Raw genomic sequence first — 27,302 nt, forward strand, 5'->3', positions numbered from 1 at the left:
AGCATGTCTTACCTCTGCTATTGAATCCAAACTTGTGTTACTTCTTTGTCCTGAACCCAGAAATGCTCATATCTAGTGTGATCTTCTCTGCTTCATTTCCAGGGTTTTGAATAATCTTTCTCCACCTGTACACCCAATTTCTCATGCAGTGTCTTGTTTTAGTTCTATTCTGCATCCTCTATCATCACACATCCAAAACTTCCCTTAAATGCATCTTGTGGGCTGACAGGCTTCTTCATGGTGGTTGTCCTTCCCTTTCGTGCTTGGCTGGCTCTCTCCACCTAACCCTCTCTCCCAACATCATCATTGTCTTTATAGCTTTTTAATTGAGGTTCTCTCCCGGTGACCTATTTGCCCAATAGTTCAATGTCTCTAGATGCTGAGTTTAATAGCTAGCCAGTCCAAATCTCCATTCACTTAATCCCCAGGTTCTGCCCCTGGGATTTTATCCTGGGCTGCTTCCTTTGAAGCTTATCATGCTTCAAGCAGAGCTGTTGTACATCCATATCCCTCTTTTTGCTGGGCCTGCCGATGCAGTTGGAAGGACAGTAACACAAGGCCAGATGACTGTGTCTCATAGCTGAGAGTTTCAGAGCAGCAATTGCAGAGAAAGCCAGCATGGCTCACTTAATGTTCTTACTTCATACAGGATCTTTAGGAGACATAAGCAGAAATGTAACAACACTACATGATATGTTTCTGCAGAGACAGGTTTTTGAAAAAAATTCAGGCGTACTCTCACAAACCAGCATGTTTCTCTTGCAAAAAGGTATTAATCCTGTTCCATAAATGGGAATCATGTAATCTTACACAAACAGTATTTTTCCATAGCATCCGTCTGGAAACTTTTGAATAATATTGGCTGTTATTTTAGAATGTCTGACTGAAGTAGATACTAGGTATGGAAGACTTCGGCCTCTTAAGAAAGTTCATAGCATTGTAGGAAATAAATCTAGCACTTTTGTCGAGAGAATTTCCAGATATCATGCAGTAATGCTGTCTGGTTTTTGATGGTGATCTTGGCTCAGGTGATCATGATATGTGAATTTCTATTTTTATTCACTTGATAATTGTATGAATAAATCTTTTTCAGTTTTGTATGTGCCAAGAGCTACTGGCAAATACTGAAAGATTTTTATCCATTTGTATGTGGCAAATGAAACACAGAGTTACAAAGATCAGAAAGCTGTTGCTTTTAATTATTTGCGCCTGTGTATGTGTATATGTGTGTGCATATTTAGATAGATGTGTACAGGCACACACATATATGATTAAAAGTATCTGTTTTGTAATTATACTTTGACTTACTAGCAAGATGCTGTATATCTGCCACTGCAGCAGGTAAGGTGATGTTTTCCTGATGAAGGTAGATAGGAATTCTTGGCATACATCATCACATTGTTGTGTTTGTCAGTGCCAAGGAGTAACATGTAAGAGAGATGACTGGGGACAGCATGTCAGATAGGAGAGAAAGGCTAAAGCATCACGTAATGCAGATTTTTGAGCAGTTCAGCAGCATTCTGAGACTTTATGCTCAATGGCAGGATTTGAGCAGTTCATGTTCATTGGGTTTCTGGTGAATCCTTTTGATTAGGCTGGAAATGATGAAAATTGTTTCATGACAAATGAATTTTAAGATTGTTGCCGCAAGACTGAAAATTCCAAAGACATTTCATTGTAGATGCACTGTAACTCTTCCTGGTAGCCACAGCAGTTTGGAGGCTTCCAAAATGAAACATGATACTTACTTTCTCAAGCTATCTTCCAGGGTGAGACATTTTGTTCCTGAGTCCTAGGTAGGCTGAGGAGCTAGGATGGGAGCCTTGTGGCTCAGCACGCAAGCTACAGCCACGTGGGGTAATGGCAGGCTATGGAGTGACCACCAGGGAGGCTAACTAGCTCGGCAGTGTGCCTGGCTTCCAGAGGTACTGTTGACAGCACTGACATACTCCAGGAAAAAGTCTTGTTTTGTTAAATGAATGCTTCATGTCTCTGACTGGCTCTCGTTCTAATAAGCATTGCACCTGTTGTGATCTGTGGTTGGCACAAGCATGTTGAAGATTGCAGTGGTTATGTGAGAGATGTTTTGGTATTAATTCATACCTGTACATAGAGAAAGTCTGTTTAAAAAAAAAAAAAAAAAAAAAAAAAAAAACCAAACCATTCTAGAAACTTCTTTGTTCCTTTCAATGCTTTCCTATTTTTATTATCTAGAAGGTAGTAAAATGAATGTATTTCTAAGAGACTTGGGGGATAGGCAGGGGTTTGAGTTTCTGGGGTTTTATTCCTCTTTGATGCTTGTCTTTTAGGCATAGTATAAATAATAGTTGTAGTATAATTGGCTCCCAAAGGAGGATGTTAATTTCTAGATTTGGAACAATTAGATCAATGAAGTTCAGAGTTTATTTTCAGCAACTTAGAATTTTGGCTTCATTCTAAAGTTAGTGATTTATTTAATTATATTTTCCACAAAACATATATTGATTACAAATACTTGAAAATTTAATTTAGAATTTCATTTGGAATCTAAGTGGAGAGAAATATATTTACATAGGTTCTTCATTTCGGTGGTGGATTTATATATACATGCAGCCATAGGGAGATAGTCTTCTGTATGTGAAATCTTATTGCTGTTGGTTATAGAGCATTTCACTCTATATATTATAGGAAGCTCTGAGGGCAGTGAACTTATTATTCTTACAAGATAGTGCTCTAAAGTAGTGGTATGGAATTTCATTGCTTAATGTGTTGTATAGGAATCATAATAGAGTAATAGACTACTAGTAATAGAATAAAATGGTATTGTTTTTAATAAGGGAAATGGCAAATATTTGCAATAGAAGAAGCAAAGGAAGTTTTTATGTTGGACTTCAAAACTTCTATTTCTACACAGAGAATGATGGTGGTTTTTTGGTTCGTTTTTTTTTTCTTTCCTAGGAATTTGATCCCGAAGAGTTTTACTATCTTTTGGAAGCAGCTGAAGGCCATGCTAAAGAGGGACAAGGCATTAAAACAGACATCCCTCGGTACATTATTAGCCAACTGGGCTTAAATAAAGATCCTCTGGAAGGTAAGTGCATCTTGTGGTCCAGCTATCCACCTAGATTCTTCCTTCTCGATGTGTTTAATCATTCTGATAATCTCTCTACTGGAAAAGGGTTAGAGTAAAAATGGTAGCAGAACAAGCATTTGCTATCCTTCGCAGTACTCTCACAAGCTCAAAGGCATTAAAATGGCTGTATGAGATCTTTCTGTTGTGAATATTGTTCACAAACGCACTGTGTCAGTAATACTTGTCATCTTCCAGCCTGGCAATGCAACTTTTTTCTTCAGCTCTAGCTGAAATTTGCTGATATAATTTGATGGCAACTGTTAGCCATCCATAGGTATAAATGAAACCTAGGCTGAGCTGTTATATGCCCTTCAGTGCCCTCAGGCTCCCACATCTCAAAGTCCCTGAGAAGAATACCTCCCATTCCTATTAAAACTGCAAATGCTTATTTTTCTGGTTAATTTATATGTCCATGTTGAGGACTTATGTAGGAAGAATTTGGGTTCCAATTGGAACTGCAGGTTTTTTGTTTGTCTGATCTTTCTTTCAAGGACAGCGTGGGGAAAACTAAAATTACTTCTGTGTCCTAACCAGACCATCATCTTTTTCATCCTGAGACCACGTTCTATCACTGGTGACAGATGGAAATTGGTTCATTGTGTTCAATGCTAGTCGTGCAATTGGAAGAAATTAGTAGAAATACCATAATGGAAAATAAGTCTAGCTTGTGCTGCTTATCTTATCTTCTGTGTTATGACCCAGAATGTGGATGATCTCTAGGCGGTCACTTGATAACACAATAGCAAAACACCACCTTCAATTTATTTTTTTTTTTACACCCGTTTTCATGATGCAAGATCACATTGCCTTAAAGGGGTAGTGTAGTGTGTGTTAAAAGAAAACTTTTTTGTTCAACTTCAACAGCTTGTGAAGTTTAGCACTGCCATATGTTGTCAGTAATTTTATTAGATCTAATTCAATTAGATTGGATATTGTTACAGATTATATTTGTATTAAGCTAACAGATAAGACAGTCAAGCCGATTATTATTCTGCTTCCTGCCTTCACAGAAGAAATTCTTCATCCAAATCTAGTATTATTTTTATCTGAGTTATAGATTAAAGCAGCTTTGACTCTTTTTGCTGGGATTCAGAGTGCAGCAAAGAAGCCAGACAAATTGGAAAAATACATGTATGTATTATTTTCCATGTGGTACTGGAAGAGATTGAGAAGTAGCTTAGTTCTCTGCAAGATAAAGAGGTGCCTTCTGGATTTGGAGAGCTAGATTTGGCCTAGACTTGACAATTCATAAATAGTTCACTGATCAAGTATACAAGGTTTAATTTGGAGTGTTCATTGAGAGATTAGTATAATTGACCCTGGTTGCCACTTGGACCTTATCCTACTAATTAATTTTTTGTGACCTCTTGGATAAAAGTGTTTCTCTGCATAAGTCAAGAATTGGACACTACCTAAGTTTAATAGTACCTTTGAACTTTTAAAAACAGTTTATTGTGAAAGAGGTCTAGAGACACATGCTTTAGATAAGTAAAAGATGCTATTTTCTCAGACTAAATACTTATTTTATGTAAGAGTACTGCATCTAGGACACATAATTACATTTCATAAATTGAATATTAATAGAAAACAAACTTGAAGCATTCAAGGATAGTTGAAATGTGGTGTTTGGGTTTTTTAAGGAGGATAAAGTGGGCAGTGTGGCTTGTCAGTAAATACTAAGGGGTGTATGATGTATGGATTACTGATCTTTGGTTGAATTGGAGAGTTGGGTGGTTGAATTATTTAGTGTATGATTTTATATGTTAATGAGTATATAGATTTGTGATCAAATAGTTCAGGCCATCTGATTCATATTAATGCTTTCCTGCCTCCTTAGAAAAAGTGATACTTATAAACAGTTTGAATCACTGTACAATGACTTCTTAAATTATCTGGGTTTTAATAGTTTAGATTCTTTAAACATTGTTTTAATTACTATAAAAAATACTGCATTAAGATCATCCTCCTGAGAGATACTGAAATTCTTTCTATGCAAAAATAGAAATTTTTAAAATAGGAGAACCAAGTATTTCAAAACAAAGAAAGCCCATCTCAGTTACACCAATTATCCTGAAGCTGAGAATTGTATTTTCAAGTAAGCTGTTAAATTATGTCTGCAGTATTTATAATGTTCACATATTTTACTTCCTCTGCAGAGAAGAGCAACCTTCTTTTTTGTCTTTTTATACTTACCTTCTTTGTTTGCTGGTAAAAGCTATAGTGTCCTTTCTTTGAGTGAAATGATGCGTGTATTAGTTGGAGATAATGCTAGATAAATTTATACTGTACTGAAAGCAATACCAGAGCAGATTCATCACTTAGCAGAGACTGGTGGCTGCATTTCTGAAGAGTTCCCCAGGGAGAAATCTTTGCCCATGGTTTTTAAATTACCATCTTTACCTTTTTGAATCATGAGTCTTCAGAAATGGTTTAAATCAATGAAAGAAAAAGGACAGATGTTTAATGGTATTTAGATGAGTTTTAAAGATCTCTTCAGGCATTGCAAAATGGTTCCACAGCTCCCCATTTCAAAAGCTGATGCCTGGTTCTGTTCCATTATTACCTACTGCTTGCAAATAATACGTATTCCTCAGATAATGGTTATTCTGCAAAAGTTCTGTTTAAAAATGGCTTATTTTAATTCTCTATTATGAAAATAATTTCAGTTGAGAAGGCTGTCAAAATACATTATTCTAGCTTGCTTGGTTCTCACCTGTACAATAAAGGTTTCATCAGCACTTCTGTCATGAAAACCCCATGTTCATGAAACTGTGACTTTTGCCAGGAAAATCCACTCCAGTTTCAAGTTTGGTCTGTCATTTTAGCTTAGGCTCACTTTTTCTGGTTTTCTGGTTTTCTTTTTTCTTTTTTTTCTTCTTTCTTTTTCTGGTTTTCTTTTTCTTTTTCTTTTTCTTTTTCTTTTTCTTTTTCTTTTTCTTTTTCTTTTTCTTTTTCTGTTTCTGTTTCTGTTTCTTTTTCTGTTTCTTTTTCTGTTTCTTTTTTTCTTTTTCTGTTTCTTTGTTTCTGTTTCTTTGTTTCTGTTTCTTTGTTTCTGTTTCTTTGTTTCTGTTTCTTTGTTTCTGTTTCTTTGTTTCTGTTTCTTTGTTTCTGTTTCTTTGTTTCTGTTTCTTTGTTTCTGTTTCTTTGTTTCTGTTTCTTTGTTTCTGTTTCTTTGTTTCTGTTTCTTTGTTTCTGTTTCTGTTGGTTGGTTTTTTAAAAAATATTCTCAGTAGAGATATTTTTATTGACTTCATATTCAGAATTTTTTGAATTTTTAGCTTCTCTAACAGGTTAAAGATCTGTTTGGGTTTTGAGGTGACATTTTAATTACTTCTGATTCTTATACTTTACATGTGTAGTGTTTTGGATAGTGATTACAAATCAGAGTTACTTCTTAAATCTTTAGCTGTTCCAACAGATTATGTGGTTAATTTCCTTTAATGATTACAGTGAGTGTTGGGCAGAATGTCTCTTGTAATAGTCACTTATTATTATATAGAAAATCCAGTTTAGATATTCTGTATGAATATTCAATTATTTCTCATATTCATAAATTCAGTTAACAGTCCTGAGATAAAAACACACCTCACAAATTTCAGGTGGTCATACCTCTGATCGATCCCCAGCACATAATTACAATAATATGTGCAACCTTAGGTATATATATTGGAGTATATAATTAACTACATGTAAGATTAAAATAATGCTAAGATTCCCAGGGTCTTTTAGGTACCAACTGTCTTGTTTAGCGTTATATTACTGAGATGAGTTCTTAGTTACTGTCTCCTGAAGAACAGGATAGGCTTAGGAGCTCTGCAGCGTAAGCATGGGTTGACTCTGACAGGGACAACCATGTCAAGTTATAGACTCCCAGAATCTGTTTCTTGGAGAAGTCATAGAATCATAGAATAGTTAGGGTTGGAAAGGACCTTAAGATCATCTAGTTCCAGCCCTCCTGCTGTGGGCAGGGACACCTCCCACTAAACCATGCCACCCAAGGCTTTGTCCAGTCTGGCCTTGAACACCGCCAGGGATGGAAGATTCACAGCTTCCTTCGGCAGCCCATTCCAGTGCCTCACCACACTCACAGTAAAGAACTTCCTCCTTATAGCCAGTCTAAACTTCCCCTGTTTAAGTTTTAACCCGTTACCCCTTGTCCTGTCAGTACAGTCCCTAACGAAGAAACCCTCCCCAGCATCCTTGTAGCCCCCCTTCAGATACTTGAAGGCTGCTATGAGATCATCTCTGTTAGTGACCCCATAAATGATAAGCTTCTAAGAAAATGGCTTTTATCTTATTCTGTTAAGCATATTAGCATTTATGTGTAGAAGATGGAAACCATATGAGTCCATGTCATCTAGTCTAAAGTAGAAAAATTTTGTTCTTAACTGTGGAAGAGCCCAAGAAGGTTGCAGCCTACTGTTAATCCCTCAGGGGTAAGATCCTGAGGAATTTTAGCAGATTAGTGCTGTCTTAACCTTAATGCTCAGATGACACATAGATCTGAGAATTCCCATGCCTCAGCAATGGGAACAATACAGCTCTTCATTGCTTTATGGCTGTTTGAATTCTTCAGTGGAAGATTATGTAGGCATTGAATAGCATGTCTTCTGGGTAGGGTTTTTTTTTTTGTACGTGCTTGGAGATGCCCTGAAAGTTATTTGCAGATGCTACCGATTGGACAGCATGTTCATTGGATATTTCAGAAGAGAGTCACTTTTCAGGTTTTCTGTGCTTAAAATGGAGTTTCTAATCTTTGTTTCCAGAAATAGCTCAGCTAGCTAACTGTGACAGTGGGACAGCAGAAAATCTGGAAGGGGATGAATCAACCAATGTAAGTTTTCATGTTATGTTGCTGATTTTACTGAATCTGAGCAAGGAAAAATAGCTGTGTTCTGTTCCCTCTGTTTTTATTTTCTCCTGGTATGTGTAAAGAGATTGAATAGAGCAGTGGTTAATACTCAAGACTAATTCCATGGTGCTCAGCAGACAGAAGGCTTGCAAAACATAGTAGCACAAAACTTCCTACCTGTTTTTTTAGATGTTACAGTATCTTTAGTCTTCCACAAAGTTAGTGTTTACCATGTGGCAATTGTTTTACCACAAAATTCATCACTGCTTCCTTTATTTCTGTTTAATTAATGTATTGATTTTTCTTTCAGAAGGGTTTTTAAACCATTTCATAAAAAGTGAATTCTTTTAAACAGATTTTAAAACAGCTAATGATCAGAATGGGAGACTGAACAGGTCCAGTGAAGACATAAGAAGGAAATGAGCAATATAGCAAAGAGTCTGGATTCAGAAAGTTAGCTTGCAGTCTGGAAGATCATGCATTGTTCTTCTGAATCTTTGTTAAAAAATTCTTGTCTACCATATTGGGTATCTTACAGTAATATTTTGACAGATGCTTGTTTAGTTTGGCAAAAGAAAAACAAGTTGGAGCAGTTTGTTGGTCTGAATATTGTAGGATTAAATGCTCTCAACTGAAATTCTTATTTTTAAAAGTTGTTTTTTATACATTGGATTTCAGTCAACAATGGATAGAGTCTTGACAATTTAGTGTCGATTCTCAGTGCAAGTGGGTAGAAAAGGCAAGTGCAATTTTGAGGGATGCATAGTTATTCAGTGGTACATTACAGAGACTTACAAATATTAGAGTTTAAAGCACAGGTGTGGGGTATCTGTTAAAACCGTTCTCTTAACGCTACAGAAAAGACATCATTCTCATAATACATGTCGTATTATCTTGAGATAATTTGTGACTTTAACAAATGCCACCTACAGAGGCTTCCGGAGTTGTGACATGAAGGGTGTTTCTTACTCTGTTCATCTGTTTTAGACTTAAGTAGCATTTAGTAGAAGGATATTGACAAATTGGAGATATAACAGCTAGGAGACTTAAATGAAGTGCTGAAGTGCTGAGGAGAAGCTGAAGAGCAAACTGGCTTAGCAATGGCTAAGAAATTGCAATTGTAAAGTTTGTGTTGTGCAAATGTTGAAAAAATACAGAAACGTTACTGCAGTGTAACAAAGCAATGTAGAGAAATCAGTAAAGAAAATACAGGGTGAGTATTCGGAAACATTTTCCTTAAAGTGTTGCTGTGGAATAAACACACGTGGGAAGTGACAGGAAGCATAACTTTAAAGTACAGAACCACTTAAAGTCATCATAAATATGCAATTAGGAAGAATCCTGTACTGGCAAGCAAGTGGGCTGAACAATTTAATAAATCATCTCTGTTCCTGTGTAGTTTATTATATTAACATATTCACTAATCTTCTTGCACTGAATTTTCTTCAGCAAGAGTTTAATTAAAAATGTTCCAACCAGCTCTACTTTAAATCTTTACTGCCAAACAGCCTGGGTAGGGATTGTAGGACTTCTTGGAGATTTGGAAAACGTCTTGAAAAGAATCTTGTGGGTTTGGAACACTGTATTTGGAGTCCGGTGCCTTCATCATCCCCCTACACCCCAATTCTATTTCACACTTACATAGAATCATAGAATAGTTAGGGTTGGAAAGGACCTTAAGATCATCTAGTTCCAGCCTCCCTGCCATGATTAATTAAAACCTAAAGCTAGAAAAAAGGTTATGCAGTAGTCTCTGGACAACATTGAAAATGTTCTGGCACACAAATGGGTGAAAGTGACCCTCATAATGATAGAACTCATGCGTTTTTATCCTCTATATTTTTTTCTCTCATTTTATGTCTCTTTTCACAGTCTATCCTAACATTAGTTAGAAATGTGCAGAAGTTTATTTGAATTACAACCAGGCTGTCATACCATGGTCAGATTTACTAAAATGGGAAGGCAATGGACAACAAGTGCCTGGGGGGGTTCGCTTAAGTCTATAACTCTGGACTCTGACTTAACAGAGCTTTTAAGTGGTTCATCAGGGTATGACAGCCTGGTGATAGGTTAAGGGGTTTTTTTGGTTGTTTTTTATGTTTCCCTTGTCTTGAAAAAAGTACCATATTAACTTTGTTCTCTCTCCTCTTTTACTTTGAAGAGCTCTAATACCTCACTGAAGCTGCAGAGAAAACCTCGGGAAAGTGATTTTGAAACAATTAAACTGATCAGTAATGGAGCTTATGGGTGAGTAATTCACGAGTGCAGCAGCTTTTTTGCATTTTATATTTGTTTAACTTCCCATTGTTACTTATTGCAAGGATGTTTATGTGAGGGAGTTTGTTTGCACTGCTTTTTCGTTTTGCTTTGTGGTTTTATTGCTAATATTTAAAATTCACAAGAAAAACTTTCTGAAAAGCTTGCTAGGCAATAATGAATTACTGTGTGCTGCAGTAAATTAAAATACTGAGTATCACATCACAAAGATTTTTCAGAAGTATGTATTGTGTAATGCCAAAGATGAAATCTGAATGAATCGAAAGGCAGATTTAAAGCCACCTTTAGAGCATTGGAAACAGTCTGTGTTTATACAGATGTGAAAGAGAATAAAACTGCACCTGCAAGACGGCAGATTGGTAAAAATGAGCGCTTATTTGACCTAAACATACTGGTGAAGTAGAAGCAAATTTCCTTAAGTAGGTCAGCACTATTTTGTTACTTCTCTGCAGACACTCTTTCATCTTCAAATTTTAACCCATTCGCTTTTAAGCAATTGCTGTTACTTGGTTAGTTTTGGGTACTTGGAAGGTACATAGCTTTGGAGATATCCTAGAAGACCAACAGAAATTATGTTAGCCTGGACCTTAAAGGAACACAGAATGTTTTCTGGAAGTACCATCAAGGGATTGTATATATCAGCAGGCAGAAATCTGTCATTAGTACCTTTTCTGATTAGCTACTATTAGACCCCTGATTGGCTCCTCCTTTGAACTGAAATGTATCAGGATATAGGCTTGGTCTGTGTAACCTGTTAGCAGAACCAGGAGGGATATATTCATTCAAAGAAAGAGAGGTTTCTGTCTTGAGGTGAGGAGCTCATTGCCAAGGAAGACCATGTCACAGCCTGGCAGTGGAGAGGCCTGTGCTTTTCTCCAGCGCAGAACTTACTAGACTGGCTCTTCTCTGCGCTACCTCTGCTTGAGATAGGAAGCAGCAGCAACCTGAAGAGGACTAAGCAGTCTTTGACAAGACCATGGACTTAGAAGAGAAAGCACTTGCAATCTACCCCGTTGAATTTTGCATGCTGTTTTAATGGCCTGAGGCTGGTGAGCATGGTAGTACTCTCCGATCATAGTTAAAGGTAACCCTGAGCGCTTGGACAGGAGGCATTGGGTTCTGCCTAGTACTGTAGGTCATGATAGCACTTGTGTAGGCTATTATTTGTGTCCAGGCCTGCTTACATACCTCAGCAGAAAGCCTGAAGGAAATAACATAATTTGCATTAAAGTTATGTAAATATCCAAATAAAACTTCTCACTAGTCAACTTGCACAATTAATTTTCTCAGAATTTTTCCCCTAGGCAAGCCCATTACTTACTGTATGCCTGTTTCTCCCAACTACCCGAGGACTTCAAAAGCCTTTCTACCAGCAGTTAGCAGTAGCTGCTGCTCCCCTCCCTGGTCGCACCCCTTTCTCCTTCGTTTTGCAGATCCTTAGTCTCCTCCATTCCTCCTTTCATCTACCCGATTTCCTCTTTATCCCGCTGTAGGAACATAAGAAGAATGGTGTGGGGTGGGCCCGCATCAGAGAAAAGAGTGTCCAAGTCACTACACCTGCCCAACTTCCCAGCAGTCTAGGATGCTCAGGGATGGGTAGAGAGCGAGCAGCTGCAGAGGGGCATGCTGCAACCAGCAGTCTGTGGCTAGACTCCCAAGTCAGACAATTTGATAGGCTGTGGCTCTTGCTCCGTAGATGTTTCAGTTACAAGGAGCCTTGATGAGCCATTAAATACAGACTGGAGACAACTGTCCATTTGAAACCAGAGACAACTTGTCTCAAAAGCTGGAAAAGAAAGGGTGAAAAGCCATAGCTTTCTATGGCACACACGATGTAGGGCTGTAGAATTTTTTTTCTCATGGTTGTGGAAGGGAAAATCAATGCTTTTGAAACACCTTTTTAATGCCAATAATATGCTAAATTGGCAATGCAAATGCCATAAAAATTGGATGAGACCCTGATAGTTTTGTGAGGAAATGGAATGCTGATAAGAGGGTGAATAGTTTGGAGCGTATCTGTATTCTACATGAATCATTATTCTCTTTAGCAAATATTAAAACAGGGGTAGGCTGGCAGGTTATACTGTGATGTAAGAAGTCAAAACTGAGAATCTCATGAGTTTAGTAGAGTGCTATTAGTTCCATCCTTAAGCAAACAATAACAAAATAGATTTTGTTGGCTTAGATTTTTTATTTTAAATGGTTACTTCTTAAGAGCCCGTTACTAATTAATGTAGAGGGAAAGGAACACATTCAGTGAACTGTAAGACAATAAACTTCTGAAAGTACTCACTAGTCACTGCCTCCAAATTGCTGTTGAGTGGGTTTGTGCTCCTAAATTCTCTGGACTGTCACTTCTTCAAAACTATCTGTGTGCTTGAAGATCACCACTGTGGAATGTCAGGTAAGTAGGACCGTAATATTGACAGACCATTTTTTGATCCTTAGTAAGTGTTCTTTCTGTTAGCACTGCTATGATTGGTGGTTAATCTACTTAAAAGTTACGGTCAAGTTTAAAGAGGAGCACATAATGATAACGTAAATGCTCTTTAACCCATCTACAAAATGGGGAGTAGAAAAACAATAATACCTGTTCCACCTGCAAATACCAAGCAATCAACTACCCCATTGGCATTTAATGCAGTTTACTTATAAGCAACTGTTGTTAGCTACAAGGATTATTTCTTTTCCCCCTGCACCCATGTTTTTCTAGGCCATTAATTTTTTGAAATAACCTAAATATGTGTGAATTCTATCTGTGCTTCATTGATTTATTCTCAAAAATACGTGAGTGGACATTTTGTGCGCTGACTTCTTAAAGATTCAGTATGCTGTTATAATATTTTATGTATTTTGAGGATATAATGGAGGGTTTCATTCTTAACAAATGAAAAAAACCCAAAACATTCTACTGTCTTTGATTTTGCTGTGGTGTTTTTGCCTTCATTAGTGAAATGGAAAGCTTTGACTGCTTGACAGGGTAATTGTTGGGCTTGGCATGGTGTAGCCGAGATTTGTCAGATGTGTTAAACTTGATGAGTTTGAGCATAAACTATTGGTTTTGTGAAGGTTTGAGTAAATATCTTAGCAGTTCTGTGCTTTTAATTGATTGGGTAAACTCATTTGTAATGCAGTTAAGTGACAGTATAGTAGATGAGGTATATCAGGCTATTGGGAATGGCTAGGAATATACAAGAAGTTAAACAAGCTGTGAATCAGTAAACATGTAGGATGCTGGCCAAGTCATTAATGATTTCACAAGCTATCTGACTTCTGTCAGCCAGCCAAAACTTCATACTTCGCAAATTTAAATTTTTTACTGGAAACAGAGCAACATTTTTTTCCATATTGCAGCTTGTAAGAGGTAACAGGTAGTTGTATTCCATCTCTTCAAGTTGGCATCAGCCTGGTTTCCTGGACCAGCTCAACAAAATGAAGATTACATTTGATTTCAGGGAAGCAAGTGATGTTAGTTCAGTTGTTCTTCGTTAATGTATCACTGCATCTGCTTAAAGCATGTACATGATACTTCTTTTGTGACTTCCTACAATCCTTTTACTCATATGGTAATCTTTGATATGTATGTTGCATACTGGCCAATGTGTTGCTTGATAAATTTAAAAACTGAGGTTGTGTTGGCTTGAGCAGCTGCTGCCCATAACCTGGGATTACTCATTCTTGTCCTTTCTCCTTCCAATTGACAGTACTTGATCATGTATAGTTGCATTGTGAATGGGATTAAGAAAACTATCCAGCTGCAGAAAAACACCCTGTCATTCAGGTTAATTCTTTAGCAGCCTGGCAGACCCCAGTTCAGAACTGGAAGGCATGGGGGAAAGTCTGGCTTTATAGGTTCACTTAAGTAGCGCCAACTCTGAATGAACTACAGGTCTACTAAGCTGTATTACTTTCCTTTTTTTCTGTTTATCCCTGTGAGTGACAGGTCTGTGAAGGTAAGAGGCTTTGATTCCTAGGAGCTCGTAGCTTTGAAGAGCAGCTTAAAAAGTAAAGTCAGACGATTTCTGTGCTAGAGATCTTATACTCATCATTCATGGTGGACTTAAAATGGCAAACTTCAAACCCGTGCACTGTATTGCCCTCAAGTGAACTTCCCTTCCCAGTAGAGCACAGGCAAAGTGCCTTATCTTTCCTCTGTCACTAATAATGTGTGAGGATCTAAAATTGGTTCCCAGTGCAGTCCTCTTTGGTGGTAGAGAAAGGTTGTTACCATATTTGAAGGTCTTGAATTCTGTCCTTCCTGAATGTACAGCATGCTATAAACTGGCGAAGAGCTCAGTTTCTCAAGTGTTCTATTGCAAGTGTGGAACAGTTTACCCACAGGAGCAGCAGCTTCATCATTTTGTGTGTGGGTTTACTAGCTGATGTAAAGATAGCAGGCATTGGTACTGTTAGGTATGGAGAGGTGGCTTTATTAGTCAAAATTTGTAGCATAATGCCCAGGGAACATGTGAATGCTCCATCCCTGGCAGTGTTCAAGGCCAGGCTGGATGAAGTCTTGGGTGAATACGGTTCAGTGCAAGGTGTGCCTGCCCATGGCACGGGGGTTGGAACAAGGTGATCTTAAGGGCCTTTCCAACCCTAACCATTCTATGATTCTAGCTAGGGCTGGTACAGTTATGAGAAAAGGATCACAGCTGTCATTCTTAGTTCTTCAGATAGCCAGCTTCTCATTTGCTTGTAGGCAGACTAGGGTAAGTCTGAAATGTTGCTGAGAGGAGGCTGTGCACATTGTCCCGGGGCTTGGAAGACCCCCACCGCACTGGATGCTCCTGTTAGGAGTGCTATAGTGCTTTATGCAGCATTTCATCCTGTCCCCAAATAGATCCAGTCTGGTCATGGGCATTGCTTAGCTTGGAGGTGGTGCAGTGCTGCTTGTAAATTGTGATCTTAAGTAACTCTCCATAAACTTTCCCACATCGCTGTATCTTGAATCACACCCTCACAAATGGCTCCTCTTCACTAGAGGAAACCTCAGACTTTGTTCCAGGGTAGTACAGAATAGAAGGAATTGATTGATTTCATAATCAGTTTCCTTAAGGAAATTAATTGTGAAAATGAAACATCGCTCCCAGTGAGCAGCTGTAACTTTTAAGCAGCAAGTATAGTACCCATGTTTCCACAAGGAGTTCAAGGTCCTTTGGTAAATTAGAGAATTGGATCAAAGCAAGCAGCACAGCCACATTAGGCTCAACACTGAATGTACACTGGATTGTAAAATGGCTCTAAAAGTTGAAGTTACTGAAAACTGTAAACTAGGCCTGGAGCCCTTAAGTAATTCAGAGGAAAAACCAGGAATCTTGCTTGTAAGATTGAAGAGATAGCTTGCATAATATAAGTTTGAGCAATTCAGGAACCCAGTTAAATTTCTGAAAATTTATTTTGATCATCTTAACACACGTATGCAATGTTTTGTATTTGTGCCTAGCTAAAGGCATTTTAGTGATACTTTTAAAAGCTAAGATTTACGTTGGAAGTAGACTAAAGGACTAATGTAATGTTTGAATAATGCCAATGATTTTTGCTACTTCTTTTGAAAAGCGAACTTTTTCTTGCTATGTTGAAACACAGCATCAATAAAATACAGAGCACTTGTACCTGTTGGGATCCATACATTGGATTCAGAGAATGTTTTGGGAATCTCTTGGAGTCATGTTACGAAAACAGAAAGGGCAGAGTAGTAAAGCCGATGCCTTTCTGTGGCTTTGCAGGTAGACAGGACATACCACTGTTATTGAATGGATTGACACAACAATTGGATGGTCTGCATGTTTCTAACACATTGCTTTTGTGTCAAAACAATCCTCAGATTTACAGTTGTCTATATAATATGCTGAAAATCATGAGCAGCGTTTAATAGCCAAGGCCAAGAAACCAGGAACTGAGGTATTGTGCTCTTTCTTGAAAGTACATATAAAACAAAGATGAACTTCTGTCTAGTGCTCCAGTTGTAGCATTATGAAAAATAGAGAGATGTGGGATAGTGGGCCTGTGTGGGGCAAAAAACAAGGCTCACGTTCAGTGCCAGGATTATAAGAATGAAGCAAGATGACAGCTTCAGGGAGTGTGGACAGAAACTAGGCGGCCATCAAAATGTACATGGTAAGTTGTTACACAGTAACAGAGGCATACCACTGGTAAATCAGAGTTTGGAATTACTGAAGACAAAGTTGATGAGTGCTAAAGCTACTGTGACTGTTGCCATAATTTTACCTCCAAGTTCATAGTTGTGTCTCAGCAGATGTGTGCTTTACTCCAAGCTTTCTACTTAAGTTGAAGCCCCACTTATGTGCAGGAACATGTAAAGGTTTTTTTGTTGGGTTTTTGGGGGCTCGTTTTGTTTTGTTTTTTAAGTCCAGGCAGTTTATACATGGTTATTTAATTGTTTTGGAATATTTCACTTTCTATTTATCATTTTATTGACAACTTTCAAACTGTGGGAGCTGAGGACATGCCAGTGTCACAGGCAGTCCCAGGCACAGTTGTTGTAGCGTGCTTAGTTCAGCAAACTGGTAGGCTAAGGAAATGGCACCACTGCTGTGAATTGGGAGCATCCTGGAGGAAGAAGTGGGGGTCTTCTACAGGAATAACATGCTGCTGCTAGGACATAGTTTTCTTTGTAAAGCATAAATGCTGTTTGCTGCAGTTTCTGTGATTAGAGGATGTGAATAAGCGATGTTCAACATTTTTGTATGTTAAGGATCATTTAAAAGCACATAGTATTACATAAACAGTGTATGCCTCTGTAAGTGTGAGAGGGACAGTTGTGTTGCAGTTGTCTTGTGGGTCTAGTAAACTTGAACTAAACAGGGTTTTTTTTCCTGAGGAATTGAAGGTAACTGAATCCCAGTGGAAAGTGCCTGCCTGTGACTGTACAACTGGAGAATGGGATTTATAGAGCTGGAGAAACACAGCCAGAATGTCCCAGATAGTTACTGGACTACATAGTCCTTAGAACTTACTGGATCTTCATCTTTAAATGTGGTAGTAATGATCCTATAGATCCGCATGATCTGCAAAGATTTATTAAGATGCTGTAATAATTTGTTCTGATTAATATCTGTCTTTCAGGAGTTCATCCGGGCACAGTGTCCAAATTAAAGCTCTGAGAAAGATCTGCATGCCAAGTCCTCAGGCAGTCCTCAGTTTTTTCATATTATATTTTTTTTTTTTTTTTTTTTTTTTTAAGGATTACAGCTTCAGGCACTTGAAGGGTTCACTTTTCTATATGCCAGGAGAGCACAAGGGGACTGAAATATATATAGAAAAACAGAGATGAAATTACAGGAGATTAAGAAGCTAAAACTGAGTGACAGGAGTTAACAACATGAGAGAGAGGAAAACAAGAATGTAAGGGAGAGAAAAGCAAAGGAAAAGCTGTAATGAAGGGGTGGAGAGAAAAGTGAGCATGAGGGGAGGGGTAGGAAGAGGTCCAGGAGGACAAAAGGCATGAAGCCAGCAGAGAGGAGTACTGGAGCTGAATAACTCAGTCATTTATTCTGGCCTGGGAGGGGCAGAAGAGAGAAAGACTTCGTAGGAAGCACGAAGAGTAGGGTTTGTCTTGAGTTTTGCCCAAGGTGGTTTTCCCCTACTTTCGTAATGTTGTAATATCTTTTGCGTGCCCTGTGCACAGACGAAAACAAGGGATTAATGAAAACTTTTGGAAACAGTAAGAGAAACTTTATTTTATAGAAAAAGCTTTTGTCAACAAAGGAAAGCAGAAACGTGTGGACACTTTCAGTGCTTGTAACTTGGTAGCTGTGGGAAGGTCTTCACAGAAATAATAAGGCAAGAATCGCTTTTTTGTGTTTAAATAAATAATTGTATGCTGATAATTGGACCTCTTGGGGACAACAAACTGAATTTAAAAACAACCTAATTGAGTCCCATTTCCCCCCTCCCCCCCTCCGTTTTCTCCTTGTAGTCTTTTCTGTCTGTAAACACTCACTGCTGTGGTAATTATATACTGGACATGCTATAAGCATTGAATGCTACAGAGCAGTTTTCAAGCAAGGCAGACGTTTTCATGATTTGCCTCAAGGGATTCTGAGAAACACAGCAGTAACATCCCATGTCAGTGTTTCATGGCAGGATGATTCCTTGAGCCTTGAAAGAAAGGCAGCTTGTACATGTGAGGTTTTCTTTCAGCTGGCTTCTCTGCCTTGACATTCTCTAACCAGGCTTACAGGAAGCTCAGTACTGAGTACCCCAGTGGAAATTCTGCGTGTCTAGGTACATCTTAACCCCACGTTACCATGTGGTTAATGCAATGATCTTTGTTTCGGATTACCTGCTGGTGACCTACCCTGATATGAATCAGTGTTGATGTCAGGGACTGAAAAAGAACAGAATAGTTAGCACTTGGCAACAAGGGAGCTACCCCATCAAACAGCTTTGAAGCAAACCTCATGAGAAACCTGTGACATGTTTTAAAGTCTCCTGGACAGAGTCTGAGTCATAATTATCTGACAACGCACTTACAGAATCAGCATTTATAAGAATGATTTTATAACAGTGTGCCATAGCTGGGTTTTGTATATAACCCTTTGTTGGTGGAAACACCCAAAATCTGCCTGAGCTGAGAGCATTTGCTGTATCTGTTGGACGGCATTTGCTGTATCTGTTGTTTGGTTTTGGGACACAGGGTTGTTTGGTTTTAGTTTGTGTACTGATTTTTGTTGACGGAGGTTCATCCTGATTATAAAACAAAATGAGGTTTGTAGCCATTCTATAATGTCAAAGGCAGGTCAACTACATTAAAGAAAACATAAGCCTTTAATATAATGCTTATGCAGTTTTAAAAAATACTTTTTTTTTTTGTAAAAGAAAAAGTTTTTAAAATATATATTTTAACAGTTATTCAGAGTTTTTTCTTTCTCTTTCCCGTTTGAATTTCTTCAGTGCGGTTTATTTTGTGAGACACAAAGAAACCAGACAAAGATTTGCCATGAAGAAAATTAATAAGCAGAATCTCATCCTCCGAAACCAGATCCAACAGGCCTTTGTTGAGCGTGATATCCTGACATTTGCAGAAAATCCGTTTGTAGTCAGCATGTATTGTTCTTTTGAAACAAGGCGTCATTTGTGTATGGTCATGGAGTATGTAGAAGGTAAAGTGGCTGTTCTATTTTCATTTTCTTACAAGAAGAAAGAAAAATAACCCATATGGTCCTTGCATTAGAAGGGCTTCCTTGGGTCCTCTGTACTCTGACAATACAGATTTATTATCTAAATCCAACAGCAAGGTGGCTTTTTTCTAGTCATCTTCCAGAGGGAGCTTGTAAAACACTTGAGCTCCAGCTACAATGGGAAATAACTGCTGTTTGAATAAGTTTCTCATAGACTGTAATCGTAAGTGTCCTAGTGTTCAGAAATTCTTGTGGCAATGCTGTTCGCTTTTCTGGAGTTGAAATTTTCATTAGCACATGTTGGGGTATTTGTACTAGTTAGTTTTACAAAGGAAGAGGGAAGAGGAAGCAATTTGAAAAGGTGCTGATGCTGAAGGAGACAGTGAGCAGAGGTAGTGCAATATGAGATACCCAGACTATGGTTGTGTGGGGTTGGGGTTTTTGTGCTCCCTCCACCTGTAGCAGCACAGACTTTATTAGTTTCCAGCTGAACCCTTGAACTGCTCACTCTCAGCTTTACACTGTGTTTTCAGTACAAGAGTTGGTATGGTTACATGGTCAGTTGAATCACTTGACTGGAAAATAAACATTTGTGACTGCAGTTTATGTCTCTTTCTGCAGCATATATGGCTTATACTGATACCGCTCAGAATTTATAGTGTCGTCTGGACCATTTATTCTGTTTCCACAGGTGGAGACTGTGCTACTTTGATGAAGAACATGGGCCCCTTACCTGTAGACATGGCAAGGATGTACTTTGCAGAGACTGTTCTGGCCTTGGAATACCTTCATAATTATGGAATCGTACACAGGGATTTGAAACCAGACAAGTATGTGTATAGAATATACCCAAAAGAAGACTTAGAAATTGTTAGATAAAATATCAAAGGTGTAAACTTCCTTTTAATGTACTTGAAATATTTTGTTGGTTTTTGTTTGTTGGTTTTTCAGGTTTTTTTAAAAATGAGAATGTCATGTAGATTCACAATTTCTGCACAGTATTTGTATTTTTCACTACCTGCAATTGCAGAAAATGGGGGGGGAGGTTGAGGGGAGGGGGGTCCAAAAGAGATTTTTTGAATTTTCTGTCTTTCAGATGCAAGAGATAACAGAGTAGAAAAAAAAAAAAAAAAAAGAAAGTGTTTACTCTTCCAGCTGAATTGAGAGAAATTGATTTTGGTCATTAAGGAAAAGATCTTTCTAAGTATGCTTAAAATACTGTTTTAAGACTAAGTATCACCAACTTCCAGATATTTGCATATATGAAGGCAAGATTGCCCAAATTGGAAAATCTTTCCTATTGCATGAGTTTTTTGTTCGGTTGTTTTTTTCAGTATTCAGAAAACTGTTTCTTCTGTACACGTAAATAACATTACAGCAAGTAGCTGCAGTAAAAAGTATGGTAGCTGCAAGTTTTATATTTAAAGAAAGAATTAGATCGTGCTTCTTTGAGTGACAATACCTTCATAGCATGATACTTCAGGCCAGTGTAGTATTAGTTACTGACTAACTTAATACCTGAGTGTTTTTTCAATTAATGACCACAGAAAATGCTCTCCTCATTTAAAAAGCAACATTTACTCTATTCTAGGTCTTTCAGATGATGACTGTTTCTTTTTCTTCAAAGCATATAGGATTCAGGTTTCAACACTTGTATGGTTCTATAAGATGTTGTGCAATTGCATATGAAAAAGTCTGTTTACTACTGCTAATAGTAACAAATGTAAGAACCAGATTTTTAACCTGTTTATTTTGTACCTTGTTCAATTACTTTTTAAGCTGTCTTTATATTTTTGCAGTGCTAATGAAACATTTTCGTCTAATAATAGTAATAATAATGATAGTTGTAATCAGCACTGCATAATGTTGAATTATATTACAATACTTTCAAATCATTCTAATTTACAGTTTATTGGTAACATCCATGGGCCATATAAAGCTTACAGACTTCGGGCTGTCAAAGGTGGGGCTAATGAGTTTGACTACCAATCTGTATGAAGGTCACATTGAGAAGGATGCGAGAGAATTCCTTGACAAACAAGTAAGAGACAGCCTTTTTCAGTTCTACATTGAGTGTTCAAATGAAGTGATGTTTTGCAAGTGGAATGTAGCATGATACTGTCTAAACTGTTGTTATTTCTTCATTGGTTTTCCAGTTGTGTGTGTCAGTTACTTTTATTGATGCCCTGCAGATTATTCTGAGATTTTTTTTTTCCTTTCTGCATTAGGATCTGTTAGTAAGATGAACAGCCTAATTGTGTGAAAGTGAATCTGTGAGAGAGACAAATGGAAAACTGTTTTTAGAAGGAATTCAGGAGTCTCAGCAGAGTACTTGTGGAGCTCATTATGCATTGTACAACCAAGGGTGCTAAAATCCTTGCTATGGCCCATTTCCCTTTAAGCATGCCTCATTACCATTGCTCACAATCTGTTCACTCTAAAAGTTACTTAAGATAAAACCATCACAACTTTCATATAAAGATAGGAGTATGTTTAAGTTAAATAAAAGATTTGCCATGATGGACTTCCATGTACGAAATTCAAACTGTCCTTTGCATGGCAGATACACAAATGTTCATTATGATGCCTGTAAACATAGCTAGGTCATTCTAAAAACGTTAGCAGTTATGTGAAGTCAGCAGACTAAAACCTACTGAATTCCTTTTTTCCATGTTTATATATTATGTTATGTTTCCAAAACTGTCAGTAATGTGACACAGCTCAATTAGACTTGTTTTACTCTCATACTTATTTTCTTTATTTTAGGTCTGTGGTACACCTGAATACATAGCTCCTGAAGTGATACTGAGACAGGGTTACGGAAAACCAGTGGACTGGTGGGCTATGGGAATTATCCTTTATGAATTTCTTGTTGGGTGTGTGCCATTCTTTGGAGATACACCAGAAGAGCTGTTCGGACAAGTAATCAGTGGTGAGGATCATTGTAAAAAAAAAACCCAGATTACTCATCTTGCTGTGAAACATGTCACTTTCTGTTAATAGTAAATGTATCTACAACTTTACTGATAGGCTAGGTTTTCAAGCTAGTTTTGCCTCACCACTATCATGTTATTGTATTAGCAGGTTGTTGTCAAAGCGATAAGACTAAATTTGGTTTAAAAGCTGAGCTTACAGAATATTGTTGCTAAGTACAGAAGTGCGGAAATGCATTGGTTAAGCTGCGTTGTTTAGAAAAGAAAAGCAGTATTAGTTGAAAAGTAGTGCCACTGTGGCACAGTGATTTCAGTCTTTAGCGAAGAAATTATACCCAAGAAGAAACGGTTAAAATGAATTTGCATAAATGGGAACATGCCTCATGGCACATTGAAGAAATTAACAAAGATGTAATAAAACCCTAAAACAAATGTCTCACAAATAATAAATAATGGGAAGGAGAAGGAAACAAATTCAATTCACAGATTGCAAATGATTTCATTGGTGATTGTTGTACTGCAATGTTATTTCTATAGCAGCTGTTCTTCTTCCATTTAAAATTCAATAACCCTTTAGTTCTTGACCTGCAAGCTGACCCTAAGTATTGTTATGTGGCTTATGGCAAAACTGAATGATAATTAAACAGAATTGTTTACTATCCTACCTGCTGTTTCCATAAATTTCCCAGATGCACAGATGTAGAGGGCCTCTATTTATGCCAAGAGTTTAACAGAATGGCATCTCTTACTATTTCCCAGTCTGTTTTATAGTCTGCTTAAAATGTCCAGTAGCTAAGACGAAGCCACCAAACAGCAAACCGAAACAACTGTCAAAAAACCAGCCCAAACAACAACCAGAAAGCCCAACAGAAACAAAAAACTGACCATACCTCTGGTGTCATACTCTGAGGTAGTGAGAATGCAGCAAAGCCCCTTTTGTACTTAAGGAGACGCTGTCGTCTCACTTTCCTCCTTATGTGAAGCTGAAAGCCAAACTTGCTTGTAAACTGTAATGAAATTGATTTGTGTGTTGCCTCTAGTATATGACCTCTTTATACAACATCCTAGCTGTTCATGGATTTATAACCATGTTGTTTTCTGATGTGATACGCCAAGCCCTGAGCGGCAAGGAGAATCAACTGTTTAATTAAAGCAAGCAGCAAATGCTGGCTTTGTTCTGAATGCCTCATGGCTGCGATGCGTATTCATGCTTTATTTTCCAAATCAAATTCAAACTGCAGTGGAAGCTGTAGGCAGGCAAACATGAAAATAGCTCATGTTTTTATTGCATTTCCAGACAGGTGCACATGTGTTTTTATCTTAATGCTCTCTGACTGGAAGAAGGGGAGGGAATAGTCTAAAATTAATGACAGCATTTGCACTTTAGACTTTATTTTGCCTGTGGCAGTAATTTTAAATTTTGGAAAACAAATTATCATGTGTTATAATCTAGCTGATACTTATGTAAATAACCTTATCTGTTTGAATGTGTCCATTTTATCTTCCAGAAATTGTAGAAGTGTAAGTTTGTAAACCTGATCTGTTCCCACTGGCTCTCCAAGCCTGTTGGTCAGCTTAGTTTCCTCTTTTGATACTGTCTTGTCAGTTTCTGCTGTTTTAAATATCCTTACTTTCTGAAACCATTCTTGCAGCATTTGCAGGAGAATTCTTCTGTTGGATAAGTTTCCTATGCTAAAATATATGGTCCAAGGGTATAAATACTAAAATAAATGCTAAAATGTATGGTACAAGGGTATTCAACTGTAAAAGCTGTGTTAAAGAACCCAATCCATAGCCTGGATTTTTATTCAGTTTCTGTGGGTGAAATTCTATAATGTACTTTAAAATCTTGTTCCCTCATATTATACCTTGCTCTTTCTTCATTGCAGATTGCCTTCCCTGCCCCCAATCTGTATAAGTACAGCTATGGCAGGCCTCAGTATAAATAAATTTAGATGCTTAAAATGTTAATTAAAACAAAATGTTAAAAATAGTGCTTCAGAAACATTTATGCCTCTTATTTCAGTACCTTTCCTTAAACCCTGAAATACAGCAATTAAACTTGTGTGTAGCTTCTAGTGGTTATTTCTCCAATTATGATAATTTTTAAGGAAATGTCTAGATCATACAATGACAAAATCCGTAACAGTCTTCTCTGTTTCTTGAGCATTCTGTTTCTTTGATGCCAAAATCCTTTTACCTCTTAAGAAAATTCTGCAGAGTTTTGTCTAAACCTGCAGTATATTACATTCTTGGAGTCAGCTTCTGATAGAAATCAGACAAAACTTGCTGTGTAAGCTTGTTACAAAGTTCATGTTCATATCGAAACTGGCACAATTTTCCATTGTTTAATTTAAATGAAAATTTAGCGGAATTTCTTTTTTCAGCCTTACCTGTATACTGCAGGGCTTAATATCTCAGTTGCATGATTTAAGTCCAGCTTGCTATGAAGTGCAAAAGCCTTAGTGGTAGAAGAGGCAGTAGAGTGAGGTGCAGCTATGCAGCACTTGGAAGAAAGCTCCATTGGCATGTATCTTTCCAGAGCAGAGTACAATATGTTGGCTGTTAGTCATGGAAGTCTGCTAGCATTAGAAGAGAAAGATTGCAGATGTGAGCAGTGACTGCTAGGCCGGGTCAGCTGTGTCCTTCTTAACAGCAATTTCCATGGAACAGAACTGAAATTTAAAGCATGATTTGGGTGGGGTGGCCAGGAAGAAGGGACAGCGTACAAGTTTTGCTAATATTTTGCAATAGTTTTCCATGAGTCAAGCATTCCTTTATTCTGTTATTAAACACGGTTTCAGGTGAAAGGATACTTCCGAGGAAAATGAGAACATGCGTTCCCATAAGCAGCGTGTTTATGGAGTTTGTATAGAGAGTAGGAAAATCAGAAGTAATTGATATGCAACAGAGCACAACTTGAAAAGTTGCCTTGACTCAGCTTTACTGATAGCTTGCTATGAGAGCTTTCAGAGTTTCTGCTGAATGTTGGGATCAGACTTCAGTAATAACAAACAACTTTCTGTTTTGCTAGATGAAATCAACTGGCCTGAAAAGGATGAAGCACCACCTCCAGATGCCCAGGATCTGATTACCCTGCTGCTCAGGCAGAATCCGTTGGAAAGACTGGGAACAGGTTAGGAGGCCCTGTTTTATATTTTTAGTGTGCTGGAAATGGTTTGTGTATTTGGCATTGCAAGCTTTTGTTCACCTATTTGTTTTCCTCGGGAAATACCTATCAGGACAAGTAGCATGACAACATGCCGTGATAGCAGATGATGACTGTCCTTTTTTTGAAGTTTGCATATATGTGGTCATTTGCCATTACGCTTCTCTTAATTCTCTACATAAACCATAAATTTTTCAAAGACCCAGTTAGCTGTTGGATAATGTTCTTTCATGGATACAGCGTTAAATAACATAGAAGTAGAGAAGAGGAATCAATACACAACTAATGCTTCCTTTTGCAGAAGTATCTTAGCCTGGCAAATTAGTTCCTCCAGGCTTTAGGGTGGATTATGGGTACTCTACCTAATTGTTCAGAAATGACTGTCTGAGGTTGTGTTGTGAAAGGTCTTGTAATTCAGCAAGCACTACTGCCTTGCATGAAAAAGAACAAAACCCTGAGTGTGAATGTTAAGGAAGTAAATGGGTATCAGTGAGAACACAAGCTGTCACCTTATTCCCCTGTGGTCATCCAGTGCTATGCTCTTTCCATTTTGAGAGAAGAACCTCTTAAAATGGAATGAGCATGTGGTATTAGGAGCATTGAGCTTGCTTAGGCTAATGAAAACATTGTACATTTATGTTTGTTAGTTGATGGAACAGGATTTTTGTGGGAATTGGATGAGAGGCACTAATGAAGAATATTGCACATGATTTTTGAAGTGTTAATGTATGGAATCCCCTGTCATTCATTGGCAGCCATTCCACTGACCAAAGCACTACATAAGCACAGCAAAAAAGACTCCCTATGTAAAACAGCCCAAATGTAAAGGTATAGTCTTATTTGTAGTGAGCACTGTATGCCATGAATGGAAATACATGGGGATGTTAAGGAAACCAAGTGGCAGGTTGAATCAGCATGAGAGTACTTGGAAAATCGCTGGCAAAACTGAGTCCAGTGTTCAGATTGTGCTCTGTATTTTTTAAAGCTAACATAAACAGGATCTTTAGAAATCAGTTTATAACTGGCCTTACCACTTTCACTTGAGGGGGTACATGTGTATAAAACCCAGACCCCAAGTACTATTGATGTTGCCCCACGTGACAGATCTTCTTTGGGACATGACTTCAGATGAGGGAACTGTATGTCCCTTGTTCTCTGAGAGTCTGGGATCTGTATGAACAGGCCTTAGACTTCACTGTAGCTGATGGTCAGGAATAAGTGACCTCTACGAAAGTCTGATTTCTCCCTTGCCCCGAGTTGAACAAGACTGGAGCAGTTGTCCTAGTCAGCTTCTCTTGCTGCCTGCTTCATCTGCTACAAAGGGCACTGCTGCCAAAGGCAAAATAAAGAGCCACAACTAATTCCATTCCTTTCTTTCAGGTATACTGCTTTCAGGCATTGTTGTTTCATTGCCAAGATGCTTTTTCCTGGTAAACACAGTGTTAATTCAAGACTGTGAGCCTCCCTGTGAGAGGCTGGGTCAGAAGTAGATTGCAAATTCTGCCTCTCTTACTACAGGTGGTTGAGAAAGTGGATTGGCTAGAATGAGGCTGTCTTAACTACTGTGATGGTCAGTGCCAACACATGGAACATCTGTGCAGTGACTGATTTCTTTAAACTGTTCATGGTCTCTCAAGAGCTGACAGCCTGAAGAAGGAAATTGAGCAGCCATTTCTTTGAAGCACAGAGGGGTGTTTAGAAGCCACAACAAAGTTGTTGGGGTTTTTTTAATGTCAGGAACAACTTCAAGAACAGAGACTGCAATGTGACAAGTCTCACAGGGGCTCTGGAAAAACAGCACTGTTTATCCCAG

General features: G+C 38.0%; 1 protein-coding gene across 1 annotated transcript in view; it reads left to right on the forward strand.

Annotated features, from left to right (window-relative positions):
- The window catches only part of MAST4 (microtubule associated serine/threonine kinase family member 4), a gene marked incomplete at its 5' end in the record, with an annotated part of 284,622 nt that overhangs the window by 238,531 nt on the left and 18,789 nt on the right, over window positions 1-27,302 (forward strand). The window contains 8 exons of the mRNA XM_080637246.1: window positions 2,938-3,070; window positions 7,879-7,946; window positions 10,126-10,211; window positions 19,161-19,369; window positions 20,079-20,217; window positions 21,296-21,428; window positions 22,154-22,319; window positions 25,355-25,456. Of these exons, the coding sequence (XP_080493372.1) occupies window positions 2,938-3,070; window positions 7,879-7,946; window positions 10,126-10,211; window positions 19,161-19,369; window positions 20,079-20,217; window positions 21,296-21,428; window positions 22,154-22,319; window positions 25,355-25,456 (1,036 nt within the window). The remainder of the gene's footprint in view (window positions 1-2,937; window positions 3,071-7,878; window positions 7,947-10,125; window positions 10,212-19,160; window positions 19,370-20,078; window positions 20,218-21,295; window positions 21,429-22,153; window positions 22,320-25,354; window positions 25,457-27,302) is intronic.

Source organism: Psittacula echo, assembly GCF_963264785.1.
Source record: "Psittacula echo genome assembly, chromosome: Z".
NCBI lineage: Eukaryota > Metazoa > Chordata > Aves > Psittaciformes > Psittacidae > Psittacula > Psittacula echo.